Source organism: Lutra lutra, chromosome 15 (assembly GCF_902655055.1).
Source record: "Lutra lutra chromosome 15, mLutLut1.2, whole genome shotgun sequence".
In the NCBI taxonomy this organism is placed as follows: domain Eukaryota; kingdom Metazoa; phylum Chordata; class Mammalia; order Carnivora; family Mustelidae; genus Lutra; species Lutra lutra.
In genome coordinates, this window is record NC_062292.1 from 23,459,750 (window position 1) to 23,483,542 (window position 23,793).

General features: G+C 44.7%; 1 protein-coding gene across 4 annotated transcripts in view; it reads left to right on the forward strand.

Annotated features, from left to right (window-relative positions):
- ABL2 (ABL proto-oncogene 2, non-receptor tyrosine kinase) overlaps positions 1–20,384 on the forward strand; it is a 119,716-nt gene extending 99,332 nt beyond the window's left edge. For all 4 annotated transcript variants that reach the window (XM_047704629.1, XM_047704627.1, XM_047704630.1 and 1 more), the window contains 9 exons: positions 1,510–1,782; positions 2,872–2,956; positions 4,104–4,281; positions 4,909–5,093; positions 6,292–6,444; positions 7,458–7,547; positions 10,673–10,846; positions 11,394–11,627; positions 11,938–20,384. In XM_047704629.1, coding sequence (XP_047560585.1) covers positions 1,510–1,782; positions 2,872–2,956; positions 4,104–4,281; positions 4,909–5,093; positions 6,292–6,444; positions 7,458–7,547; positions 10,673–10,846; positions 11,394–11,627; positions 11,938–13,118 — 2,553 coding nt within the window. In that variant the 3' untranslated portion in view covers positions 13,119–20,384. The remainder of the gene's footprint in view (positions 1–1,509; positions 1,783–2,871; positions 2,957–4,103; positions 4,282–4,908; positions 5,094–6,291; positions 6,445–7,457; positions 7,548–10,672; positions 10,847–11,393; positions 11,628–11,937) is intronic.
- Positions 20,385–23,793: the final 3,409 nt, after the last annotated feature.

Consider the following 23,793-nt stretch of genomic DNA (forward strand, 5'->3'; position numbering starts at 1 on the left):
GTAAAGTTGAGTGAAAGGGGTCAGTCATTGTTGGGATGGGTGTGAGGGGAGTGGCAAGGGCTGCTGAGGATATGGGATTTCTTCATGATGAAGGCTGATGTAAGTGTTCTGGAATTACATAGTGGTGATGGTTGGACAACTTTGGGAAAGCCACTGAATTGTATACTTGAAAATGGTGGTCATTATGGTATGTGAATTCTTTCACAATAAAGAAAAGTGGAATGGAAGAAAGCAGGCACAACAGTGCATGTAGTATGATTCCATTTGTGTAAGTTCAGAAGCAGGCAAAGCTATTGTAAGTTGTGAGAAGTCAGGAGAGTGGTTACCTTTGAAGGAGTGAATAGCTTAGCTGGGAGGGTGCTGGTAGTGTTACAATTCTTGGTGTGGGAGAGGTTTATGTGGGTGAGTTCACCTTATAAAAATAATCAATTCTGTATGTAATATGTATCTGTATACAACACAAGTCTCTTTTTTGGAAAACAATAAACAGGTTAGCTCCCACAGGACATAGGGTTCAAAGACTGCTCATCTTTTTTTTTTTTTTTTTAAGATTTTATTTATTTATTTGACAGAGAGAAATCACAAGTAGGCAGAGAGGCAGGCAGAGAGAGAAGAGGAAGCAGACTCCCTGCTGAGCAGAAAGCCCGATGTGGGGCTTGAACCCAGGACCTGGGATCATGACCTGAGCCGAAGGCAGCGGCTTAACCCACTGAGCCACCCAGGCGCCCCGAAGACTGCTCATCTTTTATACTTTAATTACTTGCCACAAAATAACTACTGTTTTGCTAACAACCCTGAAATAAAATTGTGGCTCTTTTTTTAATGGCCTAGCCACTCAATAGCACATCCTAATTAAATAAAAATTGTAAGATCCTTAAATACTCTCTTCCTACCAAAAAAAAAAAAAAAAAGAAGAAGCCAGTGGTTCTCAAGTTTTGTTCTGTGTAAGATTTCATGACCTTTCAGAGACCAGGTCTCCCCTTTCCTACTTAAATCAGAATTTCTGCCTTTATCTTATGAATCTGGGTTTCACAGTCTTGTTGCTTCAACATATTCGAAGACCAGTGATTTTTTTTTTAAAGAGTTTATTTATTTATTTGACAGACAGAGATTACAAGTGGGCAGAGAGAGAGAGGAGACAGCAGGCTCCCTGCTGAGCAGAGAGCCCGATGCAGGGCTCCATCCCAGGACCCTGGGATTATGACCTGAGCCGAAGGCTGAGGCTTTAACCCACTGAGCCACCCAGGCACCCCTCGAAGACCAGTGATCTTGATGATCCAGAAAGCTAGCTTGGAAATCCCGTTCCCCCCACTCTGCCTGGGAAGAGTGGTGTAAAGAGGATTAAACTGAAGTTGTGTTTTCCTTTCTCCTCATTGCTTAATTCTTTCACTTACCTCCGTAAAAGAGCCTCCTATCTTCATATCTTCAGACCAGTGAAATAATGGGCTTTGAAAAAGGTTTTCAGACCTCTTTTCCAGTTGCTAGCTTTTCTCCTGCCTTTCTCACCAGGTGTACGTCACTGCGGAGAGCCGCTTTAGCACCCTGGCAGAGCTCGTGCACCATCACTCCACGGTGGCTGATGGGCTGGTGACAACGTTACATTACCCGGCGCCCAAGTGTAATAAGCCCACAGTCTATGGTGTGTCCCCCATCCATGACAAATGGGAAATGGAACGAACGGATATTACCATGAAGCACAAGCTTGGGGGTGGTCAGTACGGAGAAGTTTATGTTGGAGTCTGGAAGAAATACAGCCTTACGGTTGCTGTGAAGACGTTGAAGGTGGGTTGCTGAGAATTACAGTTTCCAGGCCTTTTTTTTCCTTTTGTGCTGAATCACTTGGAAATAGGAGTGCACCCCTCTTTAACTTTGGAACACTTTCCACCCACTGGTGCCAAGCACATCAGCAAATTGATGAGTAACCTCAGTGCCCTTGCTGACAGTGCGGGGACAGATTGTTCACTGCGACGTAGTGAAACCCACATGTGGGGAAGGTTGGTCTCTGGAGGGTGTTGATGTAGGTCTTAGTGGAAGGTTAGGAGAGGATTAAGAAGTTATAAAAGCCAAACAAGCTGTTTTGCTTCCTGAGAATGACCCCTGCTGGACAACATTGTTCATGCAGTGCTCAAGAATTGTGGGTTCTCTCTTGTCCTTGAGCTTTCTGCCTCATGCTCCCCCATCTCTCTGAGATTAGATCACTTCTTCTCCTAATAGTCACAGGAATCTTCTTTCTGATGCCACTGCCTTCTTTAAGTGTCCTAGTGTCCAGTTACAAAGTTGTCACTCATTCCATTCTCTGAAGATCTCCCAGATGCCTTGTAGCTCTGGCGAATCACGGGTAAGGGCTGCTCTTCGGCTTCCTGAATGTGATCAGTTTCAGTCAGCAAATATTTATTAAGCATATTTTGAGTGTGAGACAGTATACATGGCTTTGCACACATGTATTGCTCCTTAAGGAATTTGTCAGGAAGACAAATGCGTAAACAGCTAACTCTTCTGTCTCCTCTTTGGAAGGCTGAGTTACCTAGGGAAGTAAACTGTCAGAGAACTGAGTTATCCATTCAGGTCTCCCAGGCCTCAGTTGTGATGGGATAGGATGGCTGAATTATGCTTGCCCTGCTAATTTTCACTCCAGTTTCAAATATTGGATAAATTTAGAGACACTCTTCTTTCTTAATTGGATTTTTCTGGAGCCTGTTACTAGGTTCTGATAAAATTTCTGTAAGTAATCTGCTAGAATATTCAAAAGATACCTCCTTTTAAAACTGTAGTTTTAGGATTATAAGTTGACTCAAATGATTAAAATAGGGGTTTGTCCCCTGTTCTGTTTTTTTGTTTGTTTGTTTTGTTTTAATTTTTCCCCCTTTCCAGGAAGATACCATGGAGGTGGAAGAGTTCCTGAAGGAAGCTGCAGTGATGAAGGAAATCAAGCATCCTAATCTGGTCCAACTATTAGGTGAGGAAGATTGCCTGAACCATAGGTTTCCTCACATGTCCTTGTCTCCCAACCCCATTATTTCCAAATGCTGCTTTTGTATCACCATGGTAGAAGCTCTAGGTACAAATCTACTTCAGTAAGTGGTTGTCATTTTTAATGACATTTAATTTAATCAGCAGTCTCTCTGTTTAAAAATTGCCCTGAAACGGGGTCCCTGGCTTGCTCATTCAGTAGAGCATCTTACTCTTAATCTTGGGGCCATGAGTTTGAGCCCCAAGTTCAATGTAGAGATCACATACATACATACATACATAAATTAATTTTTAAAAATTTTAATAAAAATTGCCCAGGAAAGTGGCCTGGGTTGATTATAATATATAAAACTGGCCAACTTATGGTAATTGCCTCAGAATCAAGGTTCAAGATTACTCAGAATGATACCCACCAAACATTGTCAAAAATAGTTTTACAAAATAGACATGAAACAAAGAACTGTTGAAAAGAAGCAGATTCCAAATTGTGGCCACACACATTGGTTCACCTTCCTCAGCAGCAGGTGCTGTCCTGTCGCAGAACATCTCCTCACCCATTCAGGTCACGAAGAAACTAGTGACTGAACTCTTGGCCCTTCTTAAAGAAGGACCAGTTTCTTTGTTCACCTTGAGCCATGCTGTCCCAAAGGAAGTAGTTTCTTTTTGATTCTTTACAAGGAGTCTGCCATGTATCAGTGAAATCCTTGACTGTGGAAACAGTCTTTTTACAAAGCATGATACAGGCTGGGCTCACCTGGTCTTCAACATACACACAATTGCTGTTACTTAAAGATGAACATTGTTAGTGTGCAGGTGAGGATGGGAATCACGGGCATGTACGGAACTAAGGACATTTTGGTCTTCTTGACCCCTTATGAAATTAATGCTTTTCCCCAAGCAGGCAGATACTCAGATGCATGTGGATTTCCAAAGAATGATGTAGTGAAAGCCAGGACTCCCTTATCAACCACTTTTATCTGAACTTTGCTGTGTTATTTTAGGAGAGTATGGTGGCGAGAAGGGAAAAGATTACTGCTGAGCTAGACTTTAAAATGTGTCTGTTAATCTTGTCGAAGTGGTTGGGAATTTTTGGAAATATTCTAATAAAACAAGCTCTGTTCTTCAACTATCAGGTGTGTGTACTTTGGAGCCACCATTTTACATCGTGACTGAGTACATGCCGTATGGCAACTTGCTCGATTATCTCCGAGAATGCAGCCGAGAAGAGGTGACTGCGGTGGTCCTGCTGTACATGGCCACTCAGATCTCCTCTGCAATGGAGTATCTAGAGAAGAAGAATTTCATCCATAGGTGTGTAAAGCCTGATTATGGCCCATGACTAACCATGAAGCTACCTTGCTTGATGTGCAAATAAAATAATGTGAGAACCTTACTGGAAATTTCCAGATGACCCAGAAAAACAGTTTTCTCTTTTATAGGACCCACCCACTATAATGTCATTTCCAGTTTATAAACCTACAGTATTTTGGTTAAAGTATTAATGGGCCTTTGCTAATTCTTAAAACAGAATGCTCTTTATTTTGCCCAGGACCATTTCCAAGAACCTTTTGCTCTACCTAATGGCTTAATTTTAAAAATAGCTTTCTGTCTTAGTAAAGAACTTAAAGTAAAGCCTTGTAGAGAAGCATCTTTTGCTCACCTCTGAAACCTCTCCCAGCGTACTGGTAAATAGGAACCCATGTTCTGAAGTGGGCTTTATTCTAGTATCAGATGACTGCTGCCTCTTGGTGATGACTCTACAGGTGATATATAATTAGTGGCTTTCTCCTGTGTTAGCAGCTATCATCAGGTGCTACTGTATCTGTCAGCATGGACTTAACCAACTCTGCTTACAGCACAAAGGATCAAGAAGAGACTGTTCATGGCCGTTTTTCTCAGCATCTGAATGGAATCACATTAGGGTTCTCTTTTCCACAGAGATCTCGCAGCCCGTAACTGCCTCGTAGGAGAAAACCATGTGGTGAAAGTGGCCGACTTTGGCTTAAGTAGATTGATGACGGGAGACACCTATACTGCGCATGCTGGAGCCAAATTTCCTATTAAATGGACAGCACCAGAGAGTCTTGCCTACAATACCTTCTCAATTAAATCTGACGTCTGGGGTAAGGTTGGAAGGGACTTCTTCTGTGTCTGTCATTTTAGGTTTTTAATGTTCTTAATTCTTTAGAGCTTCTCATTTATGTAATCAGTAAACTCTTCCTTGGCCCCCATCTTTCATTCAGCAAGGATTTATTAAATACCTATTATCTGCCAGATAATAGAAGTGTAAAGAGGAAAGTGGGGGGGGAGTCCTCACTTTCAAAGAGCTCACAGTCTAGATCTTGGATTGCATTGGAATTTTACTGATCTTCTCTCCGTAAAGACCCTGTTTTCCATATTAAATTTATTGCTCATTTTCGAAGTACTGTGACACAGAATAGCCTCTTCTCTTCAAGGAAGGCATGATGGAATTGCACCTAGAGTTTGTCCTTGTAACTAACTCATGTTGTTTCTGTTATGCTGGAAAGCAGTCTGATTTAGCAGAGGCTCTTAGTCTGAACAAGTCTAGAAATTTGGGTTATAGGCCAACAGAAATAGTTGTAAGATGCCGAGTCACTTTTCACAGAAATCTCAAACTCAGAAATAATGTGTGACAAAATCAAGCAGATTTTCTTTGCCAGGGTGATTTTTTTCCCCCTCTGACTTTAAAAGAGTCCATTTTCTATTTTACTCCTTCAGTATTAGCTGATCTAAAAACTGGAACTCATTAAATAGATCATCGCTTGTTCTAAGAGTAGTTCGGTTCTGTCCTAGACTTTTTATGGTCATAATTCACTCTCCCTCATTACGGTTAAATCTAAAAATTAGGAAATTAATGGGGCACCTGGGTAACTCAGTTGGTTGAGCGTCAGACTCTTGGTTTTGGCTTGGTTTGTGATTTTGGTGTGTCAGTGATGTGGGATCAAGCCCTGCTCGCACTCAGTGGGGAGTCTGCTTGGGATTCTCTCTCCTTCTCCTGTCCTTCCCTCCCTGCTCCTGTACTGTGTGCTCATGCGTGCTCTTTCTCTCAAATAAAAAATCTTAAAAAAAAAAATTGGGAAATTTATACAAAACGGTCTTGAGGTATAGCTGAATCATTTTGCGACAGATATCTTAGGACAAGTTCAGCTGTAAAAATTAGATTGCTATAAGAATTAGAATAGTTTACTAATGTTGTAACAGTGTGGATGTTAATCCAAAACTTGGAAGAGAAGTCACCTAATAGTATAAAATAGATAAATCAGAAGAAACATTCAGCTTTTTTTTACATCCCTTTTGCAGCTTTTGGGGTACTGTTGTGGGAAATTGCTACATATGGAATGTCACCGTATCCAGGCATTGACCTGTCTCAGGTGTATGATCTACTGGAGAAAGGATATCGAATGGAACAACCTGAAGGATGCCCCCCTAAGGTTTATGAACTTATGAGAGCATGTGAGTGTTTTCTTTTGTATTTTAATTTTGAAGACTTAAGTCAGTGATTCAGAATGATTAAAGAAATAGAGAAACCGTTTTCCTCTCAGTGTTAGATTGACTCCAACCTCCTGACATATAAAGGATTGGTCGGGCACTGAGTGGCTTAGTCAGTTAAGCTTCTGCCTTTAGCTCAGGTCATGATCTCAGGGTCCTGGGATCAAGCCTCTGTGCTTCTCCCTCTGCCCCTGCCCTTCCCCACCACTTTCACTCATGCTTTCTCTTTCAAATAAATAAATAAAATCTTAAAAAAAAAAAAGAAAAGGTTGGTCATTGATCAGCCAGTTGGCATATATGATAAACCATGAACTTTAATTGGAATCCTGACATAGTCGTCCATGGCCCATATATTGACTAAATTTCCCCAACCCACTTGTATAATAAAGATAATAAGAAATCGGGTTTAGAGTTTGGGTAGGGGAAGTCTGCTTTCAAGCAGATAAAAATTATTGCTAAAGACTAGAGAATACTTCAAAGTAGCCTCTCATGAATAAACACAAGCATCTGACTTCTTACAGATGAGAAAGCTGGAAGGTGAGTAGGGAATTAAATTGCATTGTGTTTAAGCATATGTCTTGTTATTTTCCTTACTGTCCTGTTTTTGTCAAAGTGAACTCTTAAGTTCCTCCTTTCTGATATCCTGTTATATTTCTGAACTTGGACAGCTAATTGTAAGGTTAGAATGAGTTTGAAGACAGGTCTCATCACTTCCTTCATTTTCCCAGTAGAAAACAACTTTCCATTTCATAAACCATCTCTTTATCCCTGTAGTAGAAAGAACAGAAGCTGGGGCTACTTAGAAGGACCAGCTCTGGGAAGTGGGTTTATTACATCTGAGTCTGGAACTGAGAAGCAGCTGCCTTGCTCACTGTGAACCTGCTGTACCTCTGCCTCAGTAACCTCCCTCGCAGGTGTCCCCCCGGGTGTTTAATTTCTGCAAGGAGCTTTCAGCACGTCCTTCTTTTGTTCCACAGGCTGGAAGTGGAGCCCTGCTGACCGGCCATCTTTTGCTGAAACACATCAGGCTTTTGAAACCATGTTCCATGACTCCAGCATTTCCGAAGGTAGGACTCTGGCAGGTTATTGGTGGTGGCCAGGTCTGGGTGGTGGTAGGGGTCATAATAACATTGCAAAAATGATAGACTCCTCTAGTTTGGGACTCCATTTCAGAGGACTGAATTAATTCTTGGCCTTCGTTATTTTGCCCTCTGTTTTGCTATTTTTAAATGTGTCTCTATGTCCCAAGCTCATTTCTAACATTGAAATTGTATTTTAATTAGAAATGCAATCTCGTGGGGCGCCTGGGTGGCTCAGTGGGTTAAAGCCTCTGCCTTCAGCTCAGGTCATGATCTCAGGATCCTGGGATCGAGCCCCGCATCGGGCTCTCTGCTCAGCCGGAAGCCTGCTTCCTCCTCTCTCTCTGCCTGCCTCTCTGCCTACTTGTGATCTCTGTCTGTCTAATAAGTAAATAAAATCTTAAAAAAAAAAAAAAAAAAAAAAGAAATGCAATCTCATCATAGAGAAGAAGTTGGGTAGTTCTTAAACCACCAACACTTAACCATATATGGAAGGGAATTAAAAATGAGTAGGAGGAATATTCCGTCTCCCTGAACCATACCTACAAAGACAGAATCAAATCATAAAAGCAATATCCAGAAATTTCATTTCTGGAAATAGATCTTAAGGAAGTAATTAAGGGTATGAATAAAGACTTAGCTACAAGGATGTTGCATCAGCATGTAGTTTTTAATATTGAAAAATGAACAATTTAAAAATCCAGTGGGCTAATTGATACATTCATATAATTGAATATTTAAAATGATATTCTTAGATATATTGACATGGAAAATAGTTTCAAAATGAGCATGTTAAGCTATGGACAGTGAGAACCCCTTTTTTCATATCCGAAAAACGAATGTATGGACACACACAGGCGGCTTCCAACGTCAGTATCACAGTGCCGCTAACAATTATGTGCTGAAGTCAGACAGTACACTTGTTACAGAGACAGCCTATTCCTAGAGAGCTAAAAACAGAATTCTTAGTTATGTGTGCTGATTGGATTCTCTGGTATAGCTCCAGAATTTTGCACATATTTTTTCCAATTTCTTCTTTCCTTCCTAATTGAGCATAAGAGCTTATGACTTAAGTTCAGGTTTTAAAATATAAGAAGAGGAAATCAGGCAAGTTGAATTTTGTTGTCTTCCATTAGCTATTTATCATTTCAGATAAGAAGAAAGGGAAAAGTACAACCCTGAAGTTGAATGAAAAGTATTTTCTTCCTAGTTCTTTGCTAGCTGAAACTTGTGCACATCAGCCTTTGGGCCAGATTGAGCAGCTGTCCCTCACGACCCTCTTCTTTACTCTTTGTGCTTTACTTCGTGTGGCGTTCAAGTGGTAGAAATCACAGGCTCCATTTCTTTGATGCTTCTGTGTCAGCTTTTAACTTCTGTTGACTCCTTAGTTAAGTATTTCTGTTTCTCTTTAAAATGTTCTATCCTGGGGCTCCTGGGTGGCTCAGTGGGTTAAGCCGCTGCCTTTGGCTCAGGTCATGATCTCAGGGTCCTGGGATTGAGTCCCACACTGGGCTCTCTGCTCAGCAGGAAGCCTGCTTCCCTTCCTCTCTCTCTGCCTGCCTCTCTGCCTACTTGTGATCTCTCTCTATCAAATAAATAAATAAAATCTTTAAAAAAAAGTTTTATCCTTTTAAAAAATCAACCATTTTCAAACCGTTTTCAAAGGTAACTGCAATTCAGAATTGCTAAACAAGAAATTTATGATTATTTAACCCACATTTTATTAAGCATTTAATCTGTGGGAAGCACATTACTGAAGACACAGAGATAAGACACAGTTCCTGCCTTAAAAGGATGTACTTACTGGTTGGTTGTGAGTGGAAAAAACCTAACTCAAGCTTTCTAAAGCAATAAAAGGAGGATTTATTTGCTCATAACCAAACCTTGGTTTGGTTCAAAGTCGTAGAATCCACAGACTCAAGTAGCTTTGGGACTTCCTCCTTCCACAGCCTCTCGCACCCAGTATCACTTTACTTTTGTCTCTGCATTGATGTCATCCTCGGAATCTTCCAAGAGGCATGGGACACAGTTGCTAGCATCCTTGAGGTCATATCCTCATAGTTTATGTCTCTCTGCCAGCTGCTGTATATAGCAGTGTAGGAAAAGAGTCTCGCTGGCATGGCTTGGGTTATGTGCCATGTACCCATTCTTGTGAGGGAGCTGATTTTTGAAATAGTTACCCAAAAATTTAATTGCTCTCACTTGGTTCATTTTTGTTCCGGAATGAATACCAAAGTATGTCTTTACCCTAGTAGGAGCCACAAAACACATAGCCATGTTCAAAAGGGTGAACACTTCTTCAGGAGCCTCATTTGCTTCATTTGCATGAAATGAAATGTATCTACCCTCCTTCTTTGGGTAAGGTGCAACCTAAAAATGAAAATAACTCCAGAAATCTGTTGCCTTTGTTCAGCCTCTGAGCAAGCACTCAGTAAACAAGGCTAGCCAAATGATTTGAAAGCCCATGAAACCGTGCTTGCTTAACATTACTCCTCATCAGAGAAGTCCAAAATAGAACAGTGAGATGCCACCATATACCAACACCAGAATGGCTAAAATTAAAATCGAGCCCAAAAAAACGGATAATACCAAACTCTGGCAAGCATGCAGAGTAACCAGAACTTTTATACAATGGGGGTGGGAGTACAGATTGGTACAGCCGTCGTGGGAGACAGTTTGGCAGGATCCAGCAAAGCTGAGTGTGTGCACCCTCTAACCCACCAGTCCTGGTCCTAGGGATGTACCCAGCAGACATACATGTATGATTCTGAAGCAAAAGACACGTAGCTGGGTGTTCCTAGTGGCCTAGTTACAGTAGCCCCAAAGTGGAAGCAGCCTAAATACCCATCAAAAGGAAATAGATTCATTTTGTTTGAGTCACACATTTGAACGATGCACCGTGACAGAAAGCCCCCGCCACAGGCCACATCGTGGATGAGGCTGTGCGCAGTGTTGGACCACAGAAGCCCGGCCTAGAAGAGTCCATATTCTTGTGATTCCATTACATATTTGAGTGCTCTTTTCTCCGGGTTTTTTCTCCGTTGTGTATCTTTTCTGAGAAAACCTTTTCTGTGTCATGAAACGGTTTTTAATCAGTCCTCTTGTCCTCACAGAGGTAGCTGAGGAGCTTGGGAGAGCCGCCTCCTCCTCATCTGTTGTTCCATACCTGCCCCGACTGCCTATACTTCCTTCCAAGATGCGGACGCTGAAGAAACAGGTGGAGAACAAGGAGAACATCGAAGGGGTACAGGACGCCACAGAAAATTCTGCTTCTAGTTCAGCACCAGGTACTGGTCACTAGGCAGGTAGAAGGAAACTGTCTTCATTTCCAGAACCTTGGGGATGATGCTTTATCTCCACTGTGCTGCCCGTCTTCCCTGAGGAGAGAGCGGCCGGCACTGAAACAGTGTCTGCTCTTGGGCTCAGCCCCGCAGTGCTGGCGTTAGTCCCGATCTCTTTGTCCGCTGCCCAGCTCGGCCTCCTGCTCTCTTTCCTCAGCTCCCGAATCCCAGCCGCTTACCATCCTTACAGTTCTGGCAAAAACTGCCTGATAGATGAGGCCAGGGCGTGTTGTCATTTTTAGAGAAAAGACAGATGCTGAGGTGAAAATCAGCGGGTTGTTCCTTTGCATTTATAGCCCGTGTGGTATTTGGGACACTCATCGGTGTGAAATAGTATTATCGGTGATACTGTATTTATTAGTTTTCTCTGAGTCCTGCTAATGCCTGACATTTAAGAGATCCTGAAAAAACTCTTACAATGTAACCTTAGTTACTCAAGTGTAATGGAGTCACTGTTTGTCTTTCACATTACTGACTGGCTGTTTCTCATCAGGGTTCCTTAGAGGTGCACAGGCCCCCACTGGGTCCCCAGCACTGCCTCGAAAACAAAGAGACAAGTCACCCAGCAGCCTCTTGGAAGATGCCAAAGAGACATGCTTCACCAGAGACAGGAAGGGAGGCTTCTTCAGCTCCTTCATGAAAAAGAGAAATGCTCCCACACCCCCCAAACGCAGCAGCTCCTTCCGAGAAATGGAGAATCAACCCCACAAGAAATATGAGCTCACGGGTAACTTCTCATCTGTTGCTTCTCTGCAGCATGCTGATGGGTTCTCTTTCACTCCCTGCCCAGCAAGAGGCGAATCTGGTGCCACCCAAGTGCTATGGGGGGAGCTTTGCGCAGAGGAACCTCTGTAATGACGATGGCGGTGGGGGCGGGGGCAGTGGCACCGCTGGGGGCGGGTGGTCTGGCATCACAGGCTTCTTTACACCACGCTTAATCAAAAAGACACTGGGCTTACGAGCGGGGAAACCCACAGCCATTGATGACACTTCCAAGCCTTTTCCAAGGTCAAACTCTACATCTTCCATGTCCTCAGGGCTTCCAGAGCAGGATAGGATGGCAATGACCCTTCCCAGGAACTGCCAGAGGTCCAAACTCCAGCTGGAAAGGACAGTGTCCACCTCTTCTCAGCCAGAAGAGAATGTGGACAGGGCCAATGACATGCTTCCAAAAAAATCAGAGGAAGGTGCTGCTCCAAGCAGGGAGAGACCAAAAGCCAAACTTTTGCCCAGAGGAGCCGCGGCTCTTCCTCTCAGAACCCCCTCTGGGGATCCAGCCATTACAGAGAAGGACTCTCCAGGGGCCGGGGTGGCTGGAGTGGCAGCTGCCCCAAAGAGCAAGGAGAGGAATGGTGGGGCGCGACTCGGCATGGCTGGAGTCCCAGAGGACGGCGATCAGACGGGCTGGTCTTCTCCGGCCAAGGCTGCAGCAGCCCTCCCAACCACTCACAACCACAAAGTGCCAGTCCTTATCTCACCCACTCTGAAGCACACTCCCGCTGATGTGCAGCTCATTGGCACAGACTCTCAGGGCAATAAATTCAAACTCTTATCTGAGCATCAGGTCACATCCTCTGGAGACAAGGACCGACCCCGACGGGTAAAACCAAAGTGTGCCCCACCCCCGCCCCCAGTGATGAGACTACTGCAGCATCCGTCCTTGTGCTCAGACCCCGCGGAAGAGCCGACCGCCCCGACTGCAGGACAGCCCGCACCAGAAACACAGGAAGGCGGGAAGAAGGCCGCTCCGGGGGCAGTGCCTGGAGGTGGGAAAGCCGGGAGGCCAGTGATGCCTCCGCCTCAAGTGCCTCTGCCCACATCTTCCATCTCGCCGGCCAGAATGGCTAATGGCACAGCAGGTACTAAAGTGGCCCTGAGAAAAGCCAAACAGGCGGCGGAGAAGATCTCAGCAGACAAAATCAGCAAAGAGGCCCTGCTGGAATGTGCTGACCTACTGTCCAGTGCCATCACAGAACCTGTGCCCAACAGCCAGCTGGTGGACACTGGCCACCAGCTCCTTGACTACTGCTCAGGCTATGTGGACTGCATCCCTCAGACGCGTAACAAATTTGCCTTCCGAGAGGCTGTGAGCAAACTGGAACTCAGCCTGCAGGAGCTGCAGGTGTCTTCGGCTGCTGCCGGGCTGCCCGGGGCCAACCCTGTCCTTAATAACTTATTGTCATGTGTGCAGGAGATCAGCGACGTGGTGCAGAGGTAGCCACTGTGAGCCTCGTGGGAAGATGCTCACAGTTCTGAGGGGAGAGGGGGAGGGGCTTGTTTTCCTGTGTTCTTGTTTTCAAAAAATGAAAGACTGATACTTGAGTGTGTTTATGTGAAGTACCTCAGATCTCTGAGTTCTCACGTTTACAGGTTCATCTCAAAAATAACAAAAAGCAAAACATGCAGGACAGGGAAATGAGATGGGGAGACGGAGCAGTCGTGGACAGGATTGGAAGGTGCCCCGGAACATCAGGGAACGTGTGTGTGTCAGGCCGCGAAGAACCCAGTCCAGGCCGCTCCTACCCAGAATGCTGCGCGGTGGTGTCGTGGGGCTGCTCTCGGCAAGGCTGCAGGCCCGTGCCTGCCCGGGGACTGGCCGTGGCACTCACTCCGCACCTCACACAGGAGGGTTGACTTGCGGCTCCACTAGGTACTATCCGTAATGTCGCGCCGCCTCGCCAAGTGAATGGGGTGGGACAGAAGAAGGGAAAGCTGGGAATGTACCGAGGGACCTTTTCTTTGAGGCTGCTGAGCGCAGCTGTTTCTGCAGAGCTCCCTGCAGTAGTAGGAACTGCAGATTAGATCGCTGGGTGTGCTCCCGTCCTCTTCCCCATGGTGTGCTAGTTGGTGCAGGAAGTAAAAGAATGCTAGGAAGTAGTCAGGGAGATTGAAACCTCCTCCTCACATCTTCTCCACTGATGAGCAGAAGTCCTTTCTCCCAGTTTTGCGATTTCCTAATGGACCAGTCATTGGGTTTCTACTTGCTGGTGCCCATCTATAAATCATAGGCATAGGGGTCTCCTTAGTGGTTCTTCTCTGCTCTGCACTGGGCAGGCTGTCTTCCTTTATCTCTGGCAGTATTCGGGGCATTAACCAATGCTGATTTTGAAAATGGTGGTCATGTACAGGTTCTCTTGGGAATCCTTTTTTGATACGGTGTCCCTGCATACCGACATACTGGCCAAGGAATTGAGCAGCTCTGCATTTTTTTAATCAGCTAAAATACCAGGGAGGGAGGTCTCTTCTTGGAATCCAACAGCCAGGTTCAGATGTCTGTGACAGAGTTTTCGAGAGGCTAACTTGGTCCCAATCACTGTTCCTCTATACCTTTCTCCTCCCTTATCACCTTAGATCCAGGCTAGGTAGAGGATAAGGAGAAACATTCTCTCACTCTCTGTGGATTTCAAGTGAATCACCCCAAATTATTCTCCTGTGCTTCTCTCCTTTCACATATCCTCCTCCCCCTTGTTGTTGTGCTTGTCTGTAAATATCCTATTGGGAAAACTCTTTGATATTTATTTTGTCATTTCACCTCTCCTTGAAAAATGCGTAATTGAGGGGGCAGGTCATTTCCAGGAAACACTGATTAAATCCTAGAAACCTAATGACTTAACCCCCAAATGTGTTTTGCCTTGAAAAATGGGCCTTTTCCTTTCCTGTTCAGTTACTGTTATGGAAGCTAATTAGGATCATATGAACTGAACCTAATCAATTAGATATTACTAATATTCTTGATATCAAGTCTAATTTTAATTAACACTTCATTCTCTTTTTAAAGCTTTACAACCACCTCCCACACCTGCCCAAGGAGAACCTGATACAAGAGAATAAATACATTATTTTCCTCCCAAAGGAATATTAACTTAGGAAGATAGGAATTGAACACTGATGGCCTGTGAGTTTTCTTCCTGGCTCTGTTATCAATCCACTGTCAAGCCACAGCTCCATCTCTTAATCTGTTAAATGAAGGTAGTGCTACATCTTCTTAAGGGCCATTTGCAAATAAGTGTATAGCTATCCCTTTGAGAGCCGTTTCAGTGCAGCCTTGTTACGTTGAATGATTTGCATTCTCTTCTTTGCTCAGTAGTAGGTAGTGGAAATGTTGAAGTTCCGAGATGATGCTAACTGGGCTAGAATACTAAGGAGGAAGAACTATGTTTTGGACAGAGTTTGTCATCTTTGACCAAGGAGGAAATTCAGTTTTCATTAGACAGAAAACCCTGATTCTTACTGTGGCTGCTCTGAAGGAGGCCCAGGCCAGGAGCAGGGTAGGAAGGGAGGAGACAATCCTGGGCCTTCCTGGGAGGGTGTGGATGAGCCGTGGCCAGAGGTTACTGACAGGCAGCACAGGCTGCTAGCGATCCAGCAGAGTTCCCTTTAACCTGGACATGGGCCCATGGTCCTCCCACCTTCCTCTCTGCCACTCCCCTTCAGCAGTCATTTCCGTGAACTTGAAATTGTTTTAGCCATTAGCCTTTTTTAAGGGTGGGACAGGGAAAGCTAAAACTTTAGAGTATTATGCTGCTTTTTAAGTTTATCTGTCATTGTGGGATGCAAGTTGATGGGTTAATTATAATTGTGTTTTTTCAGGGGACTTTTTTTTTTTTTTTTTTTTTTTTTTTTAAAGCAGGGGATCTTTCCTTGAGAGCTCTGAAAATAAGCCTTGGAGGAACACTGCTGAGTGTGTGTAAGCTCCCTGGTTTTCTCATAGCAGAACAGTCTTGAGGACGGGGACAGTGTCTTACTCAGGGGCAGCACCTGGCTCTGTCTTGCCTGCAGTAGGTGCTCAATAAGTTCATGAAATGAATTTGCTTTTCCTCAGCACTGTCAAGAGCAGCATGAACGATTATAGCACAGCCCATCCGCATGATGCTTGAACTGTGTGGGACTCCAGGGTCAAGTGTCAACTTACTCTAAAAATATCATTTAGATTGCTCCTTTTTCTAATAGAAAAGGATCAGATTTTAAAATAACCTTATGTAAATTTAAAAGTTTGAATTCACAGCAGAGAAAACTGCTTCTCCAAACTAAAAACATAGTCTTCTTTAAAAGCAAAGCCAGGAGCACGAGGCCTTCTGCAAGTGTTGACAACTTTCTAAAGTGGTTGATCAATGTGCATACCTTTGGGCTGGCACCGTTTACGTCCTTTCACCTATGGATAATAGGGTTTCAGTTTAGATTTCTTACCTTAAAGTGCAGTGTTTTGTGTAGAATACATCTTGATTATGCTTTACATGAAGTATTTTCTTAAAAGGCTTTGTGTAAAATTAAAGTGTGTATATTTTCCTACAGACTTCCATTGTGATTTTCAGAGATAACAGCCTTAAAAATATTGGCCCTGAGAAATTCATTCAGTGTTTTTCCAAATGAACCCCTGTTCATTGATATCATTAGAGACCCTTTGCCAGTTGTATTTTGGGGTTTAAATTAGAATTTTCTTACAATGCAATTGAAAATTGGCTAGTAAGATAGTGCCCAGCTAACAAAACATGCTGACTTTGGTAAGGTGTAGCCCATTTTTATTTAACTAAAGTCATGGAGCTTTTGAGTTTTAAAGGATAGTGATTAAGAGTTGAGACTCTGAAGCCAGTCTAGAAGGCAAGTCATTTAACCTTCCTGAGCCTTAGTTTCCACATTGGAAAACAGGGATAATAATAGTAACTACCTCAGGGTTGTTGTAAGGATTCAATGAGATAATGTATGTAAGATACTCAGTTTGAGTGCCTGGCACATAACGGGCGCTCTGTAAGTGGGCGCTGCTCCTGCTGTTATTAACACTTAGTCTGGTGAATCTTGGCCGGGGATGGGCAATGAAATCCCTGGCATTTAAAACAGTCTGATGCATTGGCTTACCCCAGACCAGACTTCCCAGTGGGGTGAGATCTCAGCTGAGAACCCCTCCAGGTGTTTTAGATACCCAGCACTGTCTGAACACTGTCAGGACCCCGGCCCTTTTCGTCACAGCTTCAGAAATTGGAAGAGAGCATGGTGAAGTTACTTGCCCACTGTCTCAGTTAGTGAGTGGCAGAGCCAAGGCTATATTGGGTTCAGGTCTCTGGACTTGCTGGTTGTGGGGTCTTTCCACCTTTCCTGCTGCCTTGTGGGATACTGCAAAAAAAAAGTGGCTCACACAGACAATCAGTCTGCACAGTGCTACACACTTTCTAAAGCACATGCGCCTGGCACTCTCTGACCTTAGGGTCTTGAATGTTGAGTCATGGCAACACAGCGAAGTAGGTATTCAGTAGAGCTCAGTATTTAGGAAAATGTGTGGGGTCATTCTTTTGGACAGACCCTGGCAACACAGCAGTAGTCTGCACTTTGTAATAAAGAAATACCAACTTGAGTTTTAAAAAACCTAGTCCTACATTCCTTTTTCTTAAAAATAAAACTTTATTCCATATCATTTTAATGACTATGAGGTAATATATATGAAAGCACTTTGAGAAAAGTATCAAATGCAATTTAACTATAAGGTTGTATTATTACTGTCTATATTTAGAAGATCAAACAGTCGGTTAGATGCTGATTAACTTAATAGGCTTTTGCCTGTGGGAGACCAGAAAATGCAAATATATAAGTAATCACCCCAAGACTTACCACATTTGTAAATAGGAAACTATTAAATGAATATGTGCAGGCATAGTAAGTGTTTCGCTAAAATTGTAGCTCAGCCGAATTACTTCAAAAAACTGCGGACCAACTTTCTGGTTTAAAGATTTTATTTATTTATTTGAGAGAGAGAGAACAGGGGGAGGGGTTGAGGGAGAAGCAGACTCCCCGCTGAGCAGGGAGCCCGATGAGGGACTCGATCCCAGGACCCTGGGATCAGGACCAGAGCTGAAGGCAGCCGCTTAACTGACGGAGCCACCCAGGTGCCCACAACTTTCTGGTTCAATTGTAATCATTAAAAAGTAGTAATACAGCAGCTCTTCCAGGGACCTTGACTCAGGAAGAATTGAGGCCCTCTTTTCCTTGACCGTTTTTCCACAACGTGTTCAGACAGCATCCCGACATGGCGGGCGCAGACTCGTACCTGTGATGTTGACAGTGTCTTTTTATACTGATGTCCAGTGTGGTTTTGTTGGGGGCTTTGGGAGGGGAGGAGAGGGGTGGGATCAGATGGCTGTAGAACCAGTGCACTTTGGGAATTAGTTTTCTAGGATTTCCTGCCAGTTAGAAATGAGCTTGACATTCATCGTCTGTGTGTGTGTGTGTTTCTGAAATGAATAGCCAAACAATTTGCCTATTAGATTATAAAATACCCCAGAGTAAATTGCATTGGTGGCCACTTTTGAGTTACAGCTACACTGCATTCTGACCTCTCGCTTCCAGTTTTGCTGTTAATGTCATTGTTACTATCAGGCTCTGCCTCTACAGGAGTTTGCATTGGGCCGACAGGGTTGTCTATGTTTTTGTTCATCACGATTTTTGGGTTTCATCATCTTGCTTGGCATTAACTTGTTCTACCTGGATTTGGGTCCATCTCTGTGCCCTAAGCATTTGTTAGGACAGTTTTCTTATGTAGGTGGATGTATGTTTCTTCTTATGAAATAATAGACCCCCCCCCCAAGCTATCTACAGCTCTGTCTCAGCTCTGTCAAGCCAGTTGCTCAGGTTTTTGTAAATGCTTTGGTTTGGGATGTGTGGGAGCAGGAAAGAGAGAGGGAAAGGCAGCTTCACGGGGGCCTCTACCCTTCTGACAAAGGTAGGCCAAGGCAGCCCCACAGATGCCTGTCCCTTCTGTGTGACAACCCAGGAAATTGCCACTGGCCATTAGCTTCACTAGTCAGAGAGGAGGGGTCTGGGGCTGGTTCTCAAGCTTGTCCCACTCTTAATAGTCAGGATAGTTAAATCTTTGGACAGAATTCCACTTTTCCAACTACCAAAATTTAAAAATTCAAATGCAAGGCTTGCTTTTTTGGGCAAGCGGCCGGAGTAGCAGTGATTGTTGTTACCTGCCCTGGTACCGCCAGAACGTCGCCGCCGCTCCCTGTCCTCCTGTATCGCCAGGGAGTATGGGTGGATTTCTGGGCTGTGCAGTGGGCCACCTGTGCAGAGCGTCTACCCAGGTGACTAAGACAGCATCCAAGTCTGTCTCACTTGAAGTTTACTGCAGTGTCCAAAAAGAGTTTCCCTGCTCTGGGGCTGCGTTTCTCATGCCAGACCGGAGGTGTAGGTTTTGTCTTGAGATAACATGTGTAAAGCGGTATTTCCTTCATTTCTGACTCTGTACCCTAGAGCCCAAGAGCAGGACATTAGGGAAGCCTCCACCCTATGATAGGGTAGGAAGACCGCATGCTTCTCCCTGGGTGAGGAGGCCAAGGCAGGTCATCCTGATTCTAGGATGACTTGGAGTGGTAAAGGTCACTCTGAGGATTGTGCCTTCAAAGATGAGTTTTGTGCGTTTTGTGGAGGAGGGATGTGTAAGCTGGGTTGATGGTGTACAATTAGTGAGCTAGAACGGGTTAGGTGGGTGGTGGTGGCTCAGTGCCACAGTCAGAATCCCTGCTTGAGCTGTCACCAACCCCCCCCCCCCCCCCCCCCGGCCACAGGATGCTGATGTGACAGACTGCACTTTTCTCCAGCCCACTTGGTGAGCTGGGGGAAGGCTGCTCTCCCTGCACCCTTCCCTCCCTCCAAGTGCACATCTTTGCTCTTGTGTACAGTTATGAATCTGAAACTGTTTACATCTGTTAGAGAACTTACATCCTTTAACTTTCCCATTGTTGAGTACACATACTGAGCACAGTATGTGTACAGCCCAAGGTCACAGATGGCGTGTGAACAGATCTAACTTGCAGACCATCGGAAGGAAAGTGTGTCTCCTTTAAGTCGAAAGCCTAACCTCCACTTTGTCCTCAGACTACACCCCATACGTGCCCTCTGTATGTGTTCTGTGAAAACCTTTGTTCATCATTTTACTCAGAGGAGCAAGTTTCTGGATCCTGCATATCCCTCCAAGTTGCTGAGCTGTACACACAGAGCTTGAGGTCTGGGAGTGTCCTAGTTCCTCAGGGCATGGTGGCAATGAACTGTCCAACACTGGTGGGCTTCAAGAAAGGAAATAGTCTGTATTGTTGAAGCTTGCTTATTGGGTTTTTTTTTTTTTTTCTGAGCCTCAGGATAGGTGTTTCAAATGCTGTAATTAAGCAGCATAAACTTCAGTTGGAGAATGGGACTTCTTCTAGTTAATAAAGATTCCACATGTAAGGATAGTTTTCATCAGTCATGACACAATAGTAACACAGGTATGCCAAATAAATATCTTCTTGATTCAGAAGATCTTGCAGGATCATGTAGGGCTTTAGGGTCCTCACTATTGAATCCCAAATACTGTTCTGCACGATTCAGAAGCACCATACCATGTATTGAGAGTTGGCAAGAATGCCCGGAGACTGAGATTTTTCTGGTAGGCGAGGGCCAGGTTAGCCAGCTTGCCTCCATTTTGACAAGCCATTTTTCACTGTGGCCACTGTTGGAATTCCGTTATGAGAGAAATTTTCTGTGATCTTAAGAAATCACCTCGGTTAGGGAGATTGTTCTTGGGAGAAATTAGTATTCAGAAACTAGAAAAGACAGTGAGGTACTCAGAGTTCTTTAGGGCATACGTTTGAAAACGCTCATCTCTCAGATCTGTGTAGAGGGTACGTGTTCTGTCCACATTCTGTACCTGCACCATTGTTGTGCTGAGAAATGAGGGGAGTCGGTGAAAGGGGAGTCACTCACATCTTTCCCCGCGGTGAACAGAAACTGTGCCCTGGTTTGGTGTGTTGGCCACAGGCAGGCTGACTGAGCTGTGTATGCGTCCTCAGAACCCCCGTCTCCTGTAGACCCCACACTTCCCCTTCTTGCAATCTGATTCTGTAATGACTATCAGTGGAGAAACCCAGTTTTATGCTTGTCAAAAATAAGTTTGAACATTTTATGGTGGTTGACAAACCTTTATCCTAAAACCCATGATTCAGTCTTTAAAACCTGTTTAGCGTTTATACCAAAGGTCACACTCCACAGGTGTATGCGTGGTGGGTGCACAGGGGTGAGGCCTGGAGGGCCTGGCACTGTGTGTACCGCTGAGGGGACACAGTGAGACAATATGGGATGTCATTGAAAACATCAATCATGGGTCACACTACCAGTGTTGTCAGGTGTTTGTTCTTGTAATATATTTTCAGGTGTTTTGTTTTTCTAATTTAATTCTCTCACCCTGTTGTCTGACTGTGAACTGCTAACAGTGTTAAACTTGATGTAAATAAATGAGGCCCTTGAAGGGGAATGCTGTCTGCCTGTTGTCTCACAAGGCTTGCCAACTTGTGTTTTATTTTAAATAAAGGTTGCAATATTTTATTGGCAAAGTGGCTTCTGATCGGAGTGTTTCTCTCACAGTTTTAACTGAGAGGGAATCTGTGCAGGATGTATCTTTCCCCACAGTAAAATAGAAGTCTGTAAGGTAGAGAAGCTGGTTTTAGCGATGTCCCTCTGGCACATTGTTTTGATTGTCCTCTGTGGGAGTGAATGCTCATTCTTCGATGGAGTACACCTTTTGGAAATGGCCAAAGGCATCACTGGAGTCCAACAGGTACATATGGTGGGCAATGTGTGTATGTGCATGTGGGTATCTAACATACGGTGGCTGTGAAGGGAGACTTAATTCTCTCAGAGTCCATTCTGGGGACACTCCGAATAGGTTCTGAAAAAGTGTGTGTGTGTGTGTGTGTGTTTAATTACTCTATCCAAGTGCCAATTGTATTATTAGAAAGGTATTTTTAAATTTTTATTTACTTTTATTTTTTTAGAAAGGTATTTTTTTTTAAAGATTTTTCATTTATTCATTTGACAGATCACAAGAGGCAGAGTAGCAGGCAGAGGGGGAGGGAGAAGCAGGCTCCCCATCGAGCAGGGAGCCCGACGCGGAGCTTGATTCCAGGACCCTGGGATCATGACCCAAGCTGAAGGTAGGCACTTACCCGACTGAGCCTCCCAGGCACCTTGTTTCTGAAAAAGTTTTGAGCCAAAGTAGCATTAATAAAGCACATATAGAATGTTGGAACATTCTACTCTTGCTTGACTTGGTCTTCAGTTTTTTTTAAAAACGTTCATTGCTTTTAGAAGTACCACTGTAATTAGGTCGGAGTAGGCTGTATTCATGGGGCACACACGTAAGGTCCGGTTGGAAGACCTGTTCAACATCCCCTTGCACACCCGCTCGCGCTCCCCTTGCAGTCCTTTCCTCCTGCCCGGTTTTGGTTTAGCTGGGAAATCCTGTTTTAGAGTTTCTGGAGGAGAACCTTCCATTGTGATTTTCTTCCTCTTTTGTATTATTTGTAACATCCCACACCGCTGAGGAAATCTGTTGTGGAACAAGTCACGAAAGCGTGGGAGCTGGAGGCAGACTGCCTGGGTTGAGCCCCTCCAGCCCACTGACTAGCTCTGTGACTTCGTGCACGATCTTTTACCTCTCAGAGCCTCGATTTCCTCGTCACCAAAGTCAGCGTTAACGATGACATGAAGAAACGGCTATGAAGTGCTCAGCACAGGGCATGCGGGGCCCGTGGGAGGTCCTCGAGTGTTGGCTACCAACAGCAGACTTCAGCTGGGGTTGTGCGGACTAGTGGGGCCGGGGGCTGGGGGAGGCCCCACCTTGGCTTGGAGTATGGTGCCAACTGACAGCAGTTTTATTAGATTGTCCTTTACTAGACACCAAATCTCTGTGTCCTGAGCACTTTGTAGTATATGTGCTGCTGAGGCGAGCACTCCTGAGCACTTTTTAAAGATGGATTTGTTTGATCCTCACAGCAGCTCTGCGAGGGAAGTGCAGGGACAGAGGTAGAAAGCAAGGTTCAGCTGCGGTCCGTGGCCTTCTGTGGTCTCACAGCACTGAGCAGCTGAGCACCAGGGAAGTATGTGAGGCCATTGCGTCCTGCTGCCTGCCTTGGTCCCTCACGTGCAAGCAGGTCACACCCTCCATTTACGCCATCAGCTGTGGTAAGCCGGTGCTAAAGGATGGCAGCGGGTGTGTGGCTCTGAGACTGAAAGAAAGTACACCTTGTAAAGTGTCTATTACGGGGGCGCCTGGCTGGCCCAGTCGGTGGAGCGTCTGCCTTCGGCTCGAGTCACAAATCCCAGGCTCCTGGATTTGTCCTTGGATCAGGTCTTGGGCCGGCTCCCTGCTCAACAGGGAGCCTGCTTCTCCCTCTCTGTCCACCACCCCGACTCCTGCATGCTGTCTTGCAAAAAAATCTAAAAAAAACTCGTATTTACAGAGTGTGGAGCTGGGGTTGTAACAGGATCACGTGGGCTGCATCTTCTTCCCAAAATAGTCTAGATAGTCTAGACTGAGACACCCAGCCAGTGGCTAACACTTCCCCCCCACCACCACACACCCAGCCCATGTTATTGTGCAGTGAAGCCGAGCTTTTGTCCCGTGGTTAGTGAGAAGTCCCTTCAATCACCTGTTTGTTTGCACACTGAGAAGGTAATGTGGCTCAGGCTGCAGGTACTCCCTGAGCTTGAGACAGTGTGTGTACGAGTGCAGTCAAAGTGCTCAATGGGAGAGAGCCCGAAGCTTGCTTTGTCCAGGGCTAAACGGAAGAGGGTTGGGGAGGGCTTTAAATAAGTGGGGATACTTGAGATGATGACAAAAGTTAAGAGAAAGACCTGTGTACGATTCCAGAAAAGCAAAAGAATGAAGAGCAGGGAAAAGACACAAGGCACATCCCCTGTGTCTAGAAACACAACATTCGCATTTATACATGGCCATTCTAACCTCAAAAATGGAGACTTTTTACAGCTGGGAGCCGGGGAGTGGCGTTTCCACGTACAGGAGCACGATGCCATGAGAGGCTCTTCAGTAAGAGGCTCAAGTAATAGCTTGGCTGCTGCGTGAGGCCACG